Below are 12,714 nucleotides of genomic sequence, written 5' to 3'. Positions count from 1 at the left end.
GGGCAGACTCCATTACCATGTCCTCCCAGTCTGACAGTGAACTATTGATAACTGCTCTTGGAATATGGATTTCCAGCTTGGCTACTCCCGCGTTATTGTAACCCAATCTCATCTCCATTCTCCACTTTGCTTGTAGGGATGTCATGGGAGACTGGGGCAGTCTCAGAGCTCTTTCTCAAAAGTAAAGCAACACCTTGCCACTTTTTCTTTCACCATCCACTACTGCAGATTCCTTTTGAAAAGAAAATTAGATTGGTTTAATTAAATTGATTTTTTTCACAATTTTTCACCAAGCTACAGTCACTAGTATAGAGCAAGGTACTGTTCTTCATGTCTTTTCCTCTGCTGTTTTGTGTCTGTTTCTTTTTCATATGCTTTGAGTTGCTTTTGGTGAATTTGATTAGTTTTGTTCAAAAAGAGATGCTAGGAGACCATGATACTAAAGAAAACATTAGTAAACTCCAATTACACTGTTCTAGATTCTTACACCATGAAATGGGCATTAATTTGTGAAATCCTGTGATATGACACACAGCTGTGGCAGCTATTGTAAGGCTGGGGGAATGGTACTGAATATCTGAATTTGTATCTCATACAGGTGTGTTTGGCAAATTGTGATCTTCATAGTCTAAACCAGCTGAATTTTAGGTACAGAAATGCTGTTTCAGCAAGTTTATTGTAAAACTTATTAGTATAACATAATTTTAGACAATTTTTCTTTAAATCAAACTTTGTATTTAAAGTCTCAAAAGTTACTGAATAAAGTTGCTGTGAAACTGGCAACATGACGCTTCTATAGGAGAAATTTCATGTCATAGTAGTCACAAAAAGAGCAATGACCAGCAAAACTCAGAAGCAAGTACCTAGAAATTCAGATTTTTAATCATAAACTAGTGTAGTAAAATGGTTAACATATTTAGGATGCAGATATTTGGGTTTCATGAAAGATTTGGTTTTGTGTAAAATTGTGCTAAGATCCATAACAGGGAAATACTTCCCTGAGTTAAAAAAAAAAAAAGAATATCTTTTCCAAATTCAGTCAGAAGTGTGCATGGTAATCTGTGGGTATTACAGTAGTTAAAAATACAGTCATCTGGATGTGTGGATCAGCAAGTTCCATATAATATCTGTGATCTGCCTCTTTTACAGCCAGGAATGTCTGTATTGAAAATGTGTTTAAATAACAAATTTAGAGTAAGCTGTGGACAAGTTTTCTGAAGTCCAAAGGGGAAAGAATGTAGTTATACATGCAACTTTTTCCTCTTTCTCTTGTCAAATAACCTAAATTACTTAGTAAATAAAATGTTCAATATATACCATTGAATACTTTTACTTAGATTCTAAGTAAAAAGTAAAATAATTATATATATATATATATAATATACACACATATACATATATATGTGTATATACATATGTAAATAGAGAGAGTAACAGGATTTAAAGTGCTTTAAAGATGCAGGTTGTTATCCAATGATATATTGACTCCATAACATCTGTTTATTGATCAATAATGAATCAGGTCTTAATAGTGGTTATCATATGTTTCTTTAATCTACTAAATAAATATCTGGATTTTTTGTAATTCTCTTTGCTTAATTGTGAATTACTGAGCAGTTTAGTATTTTTCTCAAACCAGAAAATGTTTGAGGTGTAATCACTTAGAACTTTAACAGAGTGGTTAAACATTGACAAAATTTATTTCTTCATTAATTACCTTCATCATTTTAATGGAAACCTGCCAAAATATATTTTTGCAACTTGGCAGAGTTTCAGGCAGTGTCTTGAGACAATTTCTTAGTTGACAATTTCTTAGTGAAAAGTAACACACATATAGCAGATGGAGGGAAACTCATGGGTAGTGAGAAATTATACTTCCCATACAGTCTTGAAAATTATTTCATTGAAGTGTGATGAAAAAATGAAATTTGAGTTAATTTAATAGATTAGTATGTATTTCTTGAATGCCATTTAAGTCCTTAACAGAAGAAATAAAGTGTTGCAATATGAACAAAAGTCTAGACTTCCAATATGCATTTTTATTATTCTGCTTGACAGGTTATATATAGACTTAATATTGCTTAACAGGATTGTGAAATAATTTAGTTTGAAAATTTGGTATCTTATAAATGTTTAGTAGTATTAGGGTTCTGTCATTGTTTCTAGACATCCTTGGAGATCATATAACTCTGCTTCAAAATGCATCAGTCATTTTCTAAACAAAAGAAAAAATAACATTTAATTGCATTAATTAAACAAAGTATTTAGTATTAATTTTTTTGCATGGCGGCCTATATGAAAATAAATTACCACTCTTAAACTGGCATCCTGTTGATATTGCATTTTTGTAAAAAAATATTTTTAGTGACTTTTCCTTAGAAATCATTGTTTTTATGTGCTATAGGGCAATTTTTGTTAGAGAAAAATAGTACTTTTGTTTTATGCAGAATTTTATAACTTATTTTAATAAGAATCCTGATATGGCACGTTTTTTTTAAAGTATGTACTGAGTGTTAGATTTATGTTGATATTGTCTGTGTGCTCCTGTAGGGGGATACAGTGTGGGTAAATGAAGGTGGTACAGAATGTAATCTTATCCCCCAACGAGTTGCAGCTGAACCAATTACTAAAGATCAGGAGCAGGCCTGATGTTAACAGGCCACACCTGTAGCCAATAAGAACAGTGTTATAAAAGAGTGGATTGGTGGGATCTGGAGTCAGATGGCTGCTGCAAGGACCAGGAACAGTCAGTGCTTAGAGGAGCTGGCTGTGAGAAACATTGAGGAGGTACCAAACTCTGGAGATATGGAATCCTTGCACTATAATGATAATGGAACTCTTGATATATAAGACAATATGCTCATTTTTCAGTTGTAGTGAAAAGCATGGCAAAACAACTGAGGTGTTGCTTACCATATGGATCTCTTGTCTCTTCCTTGTAGAAATGGTGAGTTCCAACAGGGAAATTTAAAAAAAGGAATTTTTGAACACAAGTCCTAAAACAAGAGCATCAACAAATCATAGAGATGTTTTGGCTTTTTCTGTGAGATTTAAACAAAAGAAATGTGGGACAGTTTTACCATTTCTGTACATGTGCTGACTGTGGAAAATTTTAGAAGGGACTCACTCAGGAGAGTTAGAAAAAGTATGGAGGGAACCAAAATTTTTAGTTGGAAGGAAGACTTCCAGAGGGAACAAATCTAAACTGACTAGAATCCTTTAGCTTGCAAAAAGAGATCCCTGAGGAAGAATGTGGTGATCCTGGAGGTCTGTAGTACCTGGAAGGATGCACAGAAGTGCAAATAAGGAACTCACATTTACTGGGTTCCACAAAACGGCTGCTGGGACCATCCACTGGACCACTGGAACTGCCAGGAAGCAGTTTTAGAACAGCCAAAGAAAACTTGTGCAGGCAAAACTACAGACCCCACACTTGATGATTTTACAAATCAGAAGCATGGATTAGTTCAGAACCATTTAGCTGTAAGAAGCTGACAGAATATCCATGCAGGGGCTGTATTTGCCTTGTGTTAGTCCAGTCCTTGTCACCGTTCCAGGTGAGATTTTAAAGAATTCTCCATTTTGGCCTTTCATGTCTGGTCCTGCATCTTCATATGATGTTTGTGTGAAAACATTTACTAACTCATTCCTCCTGCTGTGCAAGACAAGCAAAAAGTGCATGCAATTTTTTTAAACATTCTCATGTGTCCAGGAAGTTCTATTTTCTAGAGTTGCACACATGGGTCAGCATCTGCTGTCTCAATGTCAGTTAAATTTGTGATTAAAAATGTTTTTTGGAGTTAAAAATACGATTTGAAGATTTTAAGAAAAAGGAAGACCCCACAAATACAGTTGAGAAGGACTGCAGCTGCCAAATACATGAAGAATATTTGTTTACTTGATAAAAAGTATTTTGTGATCAGGTGTTTTTGCTGTTTAAGGAAAAACTTTTCCTTTAACTAATGTTATAATTTTCACCTGTATAAAGGCATTAAAAATGGGCTCTAAATACAGCTCATTTCCAATGGCCACATGCATCTGTTTGCACTCCCTTTTTCCATGGGTAAATGTTAGCACATGGCCAAGAGAAGAAAATCACGTAACAAAGAAACTCCTTTTGTAGAAATGTATCGTAATGGTGACAGTGAAATACTTTCTGAAAACTCCTTTCTGGAGTAATGAAAAGCTTTATGAAAAGTTTCTAATAGTCAAACTAGTAGAAATTACAGGTAATTTTGAAGTTTCCAGCATATTGTTTCTGTGTAACCTAATGAAAACAGTGTGTTCTAAAAAGCCAAATGCTTTCTGATCTTGAAAGAAACTAATGAATAGCTGTACAGATACGTATTTAAAGAAGAAATAAAAGCATTGGCAACATATGTAATGAGCTTGTATTTTAAGTGCTCAGAACCAGGGTATGGTTTCATGTTTGTGGTGTGTGCTGCTATCAAATTAATAGTCCCGTGTCTCTGCTTTTTCTCTGCTGGTTTCTGTGATGATAAAAACTGTAGCAACCTCAGTGTTACCTTTTTTTTACAAACTTTATTTTTTACAGTGCTTAACCTTGCTACATTCTTGTTCTTGCGCAGTGAAATAGTTTCAAATCTCTTTTTTATCAACTACTTGTCGAGCATTTGGTACAGAAGCATGTTTTTTACCCTAGTTAATTAGGGGACTGTAAACAAAAAGATGTACAATTCAAAGCCAAGCAGTGTTTCACACAAGGATGGAGGTGATAATAGCTTAATTCCTGCTTGATCTTTCCTATCTTTGCCCTGGCTACTTCGGCTTGACCTTGCCCGCAATCTGATGACCTCCTCCTTGCACTCAGCCATTTGGAAAGCTGCTCATGCCATAGCTGGCCCTCAGGGGCTATCCTGGAGACCACTGAGCTGCTGACCCATGTCAGGACTGCGTTTCAGATCTGATCTGCTGATCTTGTGGCGTGGCCACATCCTCCACCCACGGTAGACAAAGCCACTGAGGCAGTCTGATTTTTTTTCCTGCTTCTCAAGTGGCCTGCAGTTTGCATTTGCTGTATGGAAGACCAATTTTACACCACTCATTTGCTATGAAATACACTTCCTGAAGCAATTATGTGTATTGATACTTTCTTTACAAAGGAAGTAAATTCTCTAATTTAGTGGCTCAATTTTTCTAAATCCATCAAATTGCTAGGTTTGCAAGTCTCAACATCAAGTTCCGCAAAAACACCCCCAAAAAACCCAACGACCAAAAAAACCTACCCAAACAATCTGCCTTTAAATTATAGGGCAGAAATATGTGTGTTACATCTTAATGGGCTTTTTCTATTAAGTGTTATACCCAGACATTGCAGATGTTTTTATGAAAGTGTACAAATAAGGTTCTAATCTCATTAACTTGGATAAATTTATGTATTACCTACTGTGTATTTTATAAAATGCATGCCAACTTAGGAAGTTGCAGGTCTGTTTGCAAAACAAGGAAATAATCTGCTTATTCAAGAGGAAATCCTTACAGGTTTGAGGGTAATTTTCCTTCTTAGCATGTTATGTTCAGTTTTGCACTAGAATGTGTCATTTTCTGCTTAATAATATTTTTGTTTAGCCATTACTATCACTTTGTTTTTCTGAGAAGACTTAGAAATCACAATTCCTGTACTGTTTTTCCTCAGCCATGGTAGCTGTGCCAGCAGAGATGCCATAGCAGCCAGCCAGGGATGTGTAAATGCTGAGTTCCAGTCCTGTTCAGCACAGGCCTGGAGCATCAAAAACAGCACTTGTTTACAGCAGTGATGATCCTGACAAAGAATTTAGTGCAGACTTTGTAACCATGTGAAATCCCTGCCTTTTTGTCTCTTGTGCATGAAATCTTGTGTGGTTCTTCCCTGTAATTTATAGACTGGACGCATAATTGAGTAAATTAACTTTATGTGAAAGAAAAGTATTGACTCTATCCAGCTTTGTGGGGTTTTTTCTTTGTTTGTTTGTTTTTATGGAACATGTGGCATACCTCCAGGTATTTTGGAATTTACAAAAAAAAACTATTTCTGGACATTGAACAATATTAGGTAATAGCCTAAACATTAGGTTCTTAGACCTTTTACATTAGAGAGAACAAGACTATAACTGGGTTTCACACCTTTGTAATTAATATCTATGATGCTGGTTTCACCCAACTGTAGATTGCCATTTCTGCATTTGCATTTTAAATGTGTATTGTACTAAAATGTGAAAGAATCAGTTTTCCACAACTTTTTACCATCATTGATTGTCTTTACCTTTCTGCTAAATATTATCTGTGCCATGTGATGTTCATTGCTTTGTTTTTTTAAGTTTCTCAGTGCATAACATGCAACCAAAACCAATGTTCTGACATTTTAGTTTTATAGCCTGTTGTGTCTCAGTTCTTTGTCATGTTAAAAGCATGCTATGGAGTCATCATATCTACAGGTTTGAATTCTTGAAATTGCAGAAGGGGACCCTTCTAGGGAAGGAGGGGGATGTCTGTGGGAGAATTTTATATATTCTCTTTTCTTAATTCCATCCTAATAATTACTTTTTTTAACGTGACACAGTGCATCCTCTGACAGAATTTATGACATGGCATTGTTTTTCATTTATCTACAGGAATTGATTCCTGAATTTTATTACCTCCCAGAGATATTTGTCAACAGCAACAATTACAATCTGGGAGTGATGGATGATGGAACAGTGGTGTCTGATGTTGAACTTCCACCATGGGCCAAAACCCCAGAAGAATTTGTTCGCATAAACAGGCTGGTAAGATGGCTCTCTTCTGTTGTCCAGTCGCTTCTGTCCTGAAAGATTCTTCTGAAATAATTTACATCTTTGCCTGAAATGTATATTTATAATTTACATAGAACTATGTCTGAAATTATATGAAGATACAGATTTACAAATGTAGGAAGAAAAAAGGAGTGTAGTATTCTCAGTCTTAGATTTGGTCAAAAAAGTTTGAATGCAGTCTAAATGTACAGGAGATTTTACCGTTTTTCTATGTCAGCTCTTGTGGTTCTAAAGAGCTAATAAAATCATCACTTGACAGAAAGCTTGAAAAAGCTTGTTTGATCATAAAATTATTTGTGATTTCAATGTGATTTTGAGGTTTCTGAATTTTAGTGTCTGTATGACTCCAAAGAGGCATTTTCAATCTTCTGCCACCTCTTCCATTAAATTGATATTTTTCAGAGCCTTTTGCACAAGAAAATAAAACTAAATTCTCCTTTGTGTGTTTCATTCTCAAACCTGTGTTACTGGTTCTCTTCCCTGTTTTGGGAAATGCAGTTGTTAGCACTGCCTATCTTCACTGTGCCTTCTGGGCAGTAAAATGAATTATGGAATAGCTATTACACTATCACTGCTGGTGTTTCAGCACATTCTCAAAAGCTGTGTTAGGCTCTTCTCAGAATGAAACAGTTCTGCATTGATGGCAGTCTGAAATAAATAACAGAAGCTTTTCCTAGCAAATCATGAAGAACAAGGCTGCAGTTTTATGTGGTAGCCAGCTAACTGGGAAATAGTGAATTGAGGCATGGAAACTCTCAAAAACCTTTCAGATACCAGGCTTATCAGGATAACATCCTGATACTCCTAAGTTAGGATATGGGAATTGAAGTTCTGTTGTTGATGGCACGTCAGGCTTCATAACATTGGAGAACCTTAACATCAGAAGAAATCTGTGGTTCAGAAGTTAGTTAGAATGTTTTACACTGCACTTGTACTGGTGACATGATACCATGGTTTTCAGAAATGCTGTGTGGCCTAGATTCCTGCAGGCAGTGGTAGATGCACCATAGAATCACAAAGAACGTTGAGTGGATTTATTGTTTTCCTTCATCCATGTGTATGTGCAAATTTTATTTGAATAAGATATGAAATACAGTATGAAATACAGTAACATTTAGCAGGACTACTTGGCAAACCATGTTGTAACTCAGCTTTTGCTCTCACGGTAGTGGTGATAGGTAGGGGAGGTAGCCTGACACCTCTGTGAGCTTGGCATGTGCTGGTGCTTCAGGATAACCTGGGGAAATGCAAAGCTGTGTTCTTGAGCAGACTTGTCAAAGGCACATCTGTCAAGGTGGCCTTGATCTCTCAGGACTCTGTTGTTTTAGATTTTGCATTAAAATATACTTTTATTCTATTAGTTACCGATCTGGCTTTCCCCACTGGGAAGTTAATCTCCCACTTCCTCATTGCCTAAGATCTTAGCTCTTAATTATTTTTCCTCATTTCAAGCCATGGGACAGGTTTTCTCACCATCACCTCCCTGTGTACTCTCACCTACCATTGCCTCATTCTTTCTTCATTTCCCAATCTGCTGCTCATGTCTGCCTTTCTTGCAGCTCTCTTTAATATCTCTCTCTTGTGCAATATTCTCAGCATGAAATTTCACAGTTTTCCAGTATTAATTGCACAGAAAAAAATGGATATTTTTTTTTTTAAGGCTTAATCAAATTACAAAAGTAAGAAATAATTTATCAAGTGTTGGTATTAAAGTGTGCCAGACATCATCCAAATGATGTGAGGTGTCCTACCAAATGGGTAGGACCTACAGCTGTAGGTCCTTGATGCTGTTTCTGTTATTAGGATACCAAGTTTTGGTTGGTCTGGTAGCATTAAATTTAAGCCTCTCTGCCAATGAATTACATTAACTGCTTCTGTCTGACATAGTTAAACTTATCCAGGAGTAGTGGGCCTGGCTGGTGTGGATGATGCCCTCTGTGATCTGCCACTTTTGCAGTGGAATAACACTGAGAAAATTACATGCCAATATTAAATTGCTTTTCCTTGTTAATACTTGGTGGATTGAATACCATCAGCATCAAATCAGCATAGTTTCTTTTTCAAGTGGAATAGTTTAGGGAGAATGCTTAAAGCTCAAATCCACACTAATGTGATCAAGAAAAGCTTGCTACAATGTGGCATGGGCTGATGTATTCTGCTAATATTTCCTTGCTGTCTCCTGGTTCAGGCAAAATAGGGATTACAGTATTCTGAGTGCTCATTTTCTAAGCTATGACACACAGATATTTTTCCCCTTTGCAGTTGAGTTTACCTCTTTAAGTCCCCAGATCTTATCCAACGATTGGAGCTCATGAAATGCATACTACTTTGATCTGTGACCTTTCTGTGGTGCTAATCGGGTTCCTGATATCATTATGCCTTGCTCATTAATCATATTTCCTGCAGCCCGTCAGGCAGGCAGACAGCATGAGCCCCCGTTTGCAGCCGCGCCTTGGCAGCTTTCTGCTTCTCCAGATCATTACAGTGTGATACTCCAGCTTCTCATAACCAGACCCACATCAAGCTGTGTGCCACAATTAAAGTCAGATGGTCCTCAGGTTGAACAGGGATATTCTGTTGCAGCTGTCTGTCTTTCTGGAACAGAGCAGCACGGGGAACAGATGATACGTAGGACAGTGCATAATAACAGCTTGTACAGTACTGGGTCAATAGCAGGGGTTCAGAGCATTAATTGACAGGCTGATAGCTGATTTAAAAGTGATTTCCAACCGATTTTTAATTCTATAAAGTGTGTATTTTAATTGAAATAGGTCGTTGCATTTTGTCTGTGTTTGCTCTGAGAGCATAAGCAGAATGGTGTATAATTAAAACTGGATTTTGATTGATGTAATGTTATCATGAGCTAAATGGTAGCATCAGGATGTCATTCTAAGCAATAAAAAGAACTCCAAAGTGCATCTATTGCTTCTGCATATAGTTGGTATTTTGTATTAGTCTGTGCTATACAATGTTTTGTAATAACATAACTCAGTAGGGGGGTAGGGTATTTTTCTCTGAGACAGTCCAGATTTTGATGGAAAAGTGACTGTGTTTTTACCATTGTGAAACATGATTATATACCTTTAAAGCTCAGGCATATTATGTTTAGTGCCATGAAATAACTGCTAAGACATCTGAAAATGTTTTTCAGTTTATACAGGTGCAGTTAACAATAACTATATTATTTTCTAAATTCATCATTTATAAATATATGTGTAATAAGAGTTATAGTTACATAGTTAATAAGAGTAAAACCCACAAATTTTTAAACAAGATAAAACTATAATTCCTCTCCCCAACAAAACAGAAAGATCTCAAATGCAACATACTGTTGCATCCTTACTTTACTATTTCTAAATTGTAGTATCCTTAGCATTTAGTATGTGAGCAAAAGGGAGGATGCAAACTTCATCTGATACCTAATAAAAAATACCTAACAATTTTTGGTTCTCCCATGCTTCTGAAAGGCCTAAAGGAAATACGAATGGGAAGTGGACTTGGGAGAATATAAAGAGATAGATGCTCAGATGTGGTTTGGATACAGAAGTCCTAAACAAAACCTTTAGCGGCAGTCTTCAGACACAGAAACAGATAGAACATTTAAAACTTAGATTTTTGTGGCATCTTTTCTTGGCTTCACAGTCTTAGTTATGTTAGGTGCTCTCCTTTGGAACAGTTTTCTGTTTTAGAAATTTAATTTCACATGTTGGACCTAGGAGTAATTATTGCATTCAAGCTGATAGAAATTTTAAATGCCCTTTGTATCCTGCATGAAAAAGTAGACATTTACAAAGACCAGGTGAAACCCAGGGAAAAGCTCTGTGCTTCCCACTGATAGTTAGGAATAGCTAAAAATCCCAATAAGGAAGTTCTGTTCTGCATGGTAAAGTAATCTATTTTGTCCTGTCATTGAAAGTTGGATGTCTGAATTGGGAAGAATTAATTTGAAACTATTAATTAACAGATAATAACTAAATTTCACACAGCTTTGATGAGCCTCAGCTTTTTGAGAATTAGATTGCTTCAATGATAATGAAGTCATTGAGGTCTGTCAAGACAGCTTTCCACAATATATCTCAATTTAAGTGTTTTAGTGCTTTATTGCAGAGTTAGTCCTTTCATGATTTGGAGTTTATCCATTTTGTTCAGTACTGGGGAAAATGCAAGACAAATTAGAAAAGTGATGAGATTACTGTGCTGGACTGCAAGTTTTGAAATCCAATTTTTAAATAATTGAAAATGTAGTATTTGGAAGCTGGGATGCTTTCTGAAACAAATGAAATGCTTAAATACATAAAGATGCTATACACAAAAGTAAACGTGGCAGAGCCATGAAAAGCAAAATGGAAAGGAAGGGTAGGGCAGTCATTTGCCCCAGTAGAAATTTTAGTGGAGCACAATGAATCAGTGTTAAGAACTGTCTAAGGTAAGAAAAATCTCTAGTGAGAATTAGAGGATCATTATCAGTTGATATGGGGCATTGTTTTTAGCACAAGCAACTCCACCTTATACCAGGCTACACTGGAAAAGCAGCATCCACTGCCAACTCTCACACAACAGTGCTCAGAACTGCAGGTTTTGTGAGTTGGGTGAAAAAACAAAACTTGGTTTTGAAAAAATTGTTACTTTGTCTCTTAAGACTATTGCTATTAGTCAAATACAGAAACTGGGTTAAATCCTGGAATGTGGAATGTACTGGATTTTTTGTGTGTGTTATCCTGGAAAAATCTCTCTGATGTTTTTCCTGGTTCCACAGCTGTGCATTTGAAAGTGTGTTACAGCAAATCATACCATAATGGGATACTATCTATGTGAATTAAGGTTTAGAAGTGGGGATTGCTAGTAATAGATTGCTAGATCATTAGTTGTGTATTCCTGATAACAGCTGACTCATTCAATATGTTAAAAACATTAGAGGGCAGAAAAAAAGGGTAAAATGTAAACTAGGCTTAACCAGCAACATCAGAGTTGTAATGTGTGCAGCACTTACTTTGAGATTCTGGTCTTCATGGAATTGGATGTGGTCTTAAAAAGCTGGAATGCAGATGGAGCTGTGTACACTGAAGGATGAAAATGCTTCCAGCAATCCAGGCTGATGTGGGATGTTCACAGAATTTGAGAATTTTGATATCAGTTCTTTCAGACTTTGCACTGTTACTTCAATTTCTATTTCTGATATTTGGTGATTTCTTGTGGCTTTTCTTTGAAGAATATAATCTATATACCAAATGAGATCTCTACAATATTCTCTGAATGGAGGATGTCTATTGACCCTACAAATATTATAATTTTTAGCAAAAATCACTTTCATAAATTATTATAAAAAAGATAGCTGTAAAAGTAATCTGTAACTTTGCTTTTCCTGACAAATACTTTTATTTCTATGCTACGAATGTGCATTATGCAATTAAAATAGCTATATGTTAATGCAATCAAAATAGCTGTATGTTTAAACATAACTATGGCCAGTGAATATTAAAGCATCATGCTACAGTCATTTTACGGTTTTTCAAGATGTAACTATGAAAAAAGTTTTGTACAGGAGGTAAGGTTCCTTGTATCAGGCCAAATAAACACTTTCATCCATAGAAGTGTCAGAAATGTAGCAGTCTAATTCCAGTCAGGAATAGTATTCCTCAGCAAAGTTGGGTGTGGAAGGTCCAGCCTGCTGGCATATTGGATTTCATCTGTATAAAAAGTTGATATTGTTTAATGCTTTTTTTTTTCCCCCTCATCTATGGGAACAAGTCAGTCCTGGGAAGCACAGGGACTCCACTGTGTGTGCACCTAGCAGGCAGAGGGGAGAGGGGCACAGGTGATCTCTCAAACAGCTGAAGGCAATGTAGGCTGGTGTGTGAATGAAGCAGCAGGATTCCTCCTTTCCTGGAGAGGCACTTCCATGACTCCAGTGTGCAGTTCTAGT

General features: G+C 36.2%; 1 protein-coding gene across 1 annotated transcript in view; it reads left to right on the top strand.

The window, feature by feature from the left end:
* LRBA (LPS responsive beige-like anchor protein) overlaps positions 1-12,714 on the top strand; it is a 368,370-nt gene that overhangs the window by 270,556 nt on the left and 85,100 nt on the right. Inside the window, exon 46 of the mRNA XM_054293253.1 lies at positions 6,612-6,764. Within this exon, the coding sequence (XP_054149228.1) occupies positions 6,612-6,764 (153 nt within the window). The remainder of the gene's footprint in view (positions 1-6,611; positions 6,765-12,714) is intronic.

Source organism: Melozone crissalis, unplaced genomic scaffold, assembly GCF_028551555.1.
Source record: "Melozone crissalis strain CALT ecotype California unplaced genomic scaffold, PUWL_Pcris_2 ptg000006l_1, whole genome shotgun sequence".
NCBI lineage: Eukaryota > Metazoa > Chordata > Aves > Passeriformes > Passerellidae > Melozone > Melozone crissalis.
The sequence above is the reverse complement of the archived record's forward strand: the minus strand, read 5'-3'. Positions and strand labels throughout refer to the sequence as shown.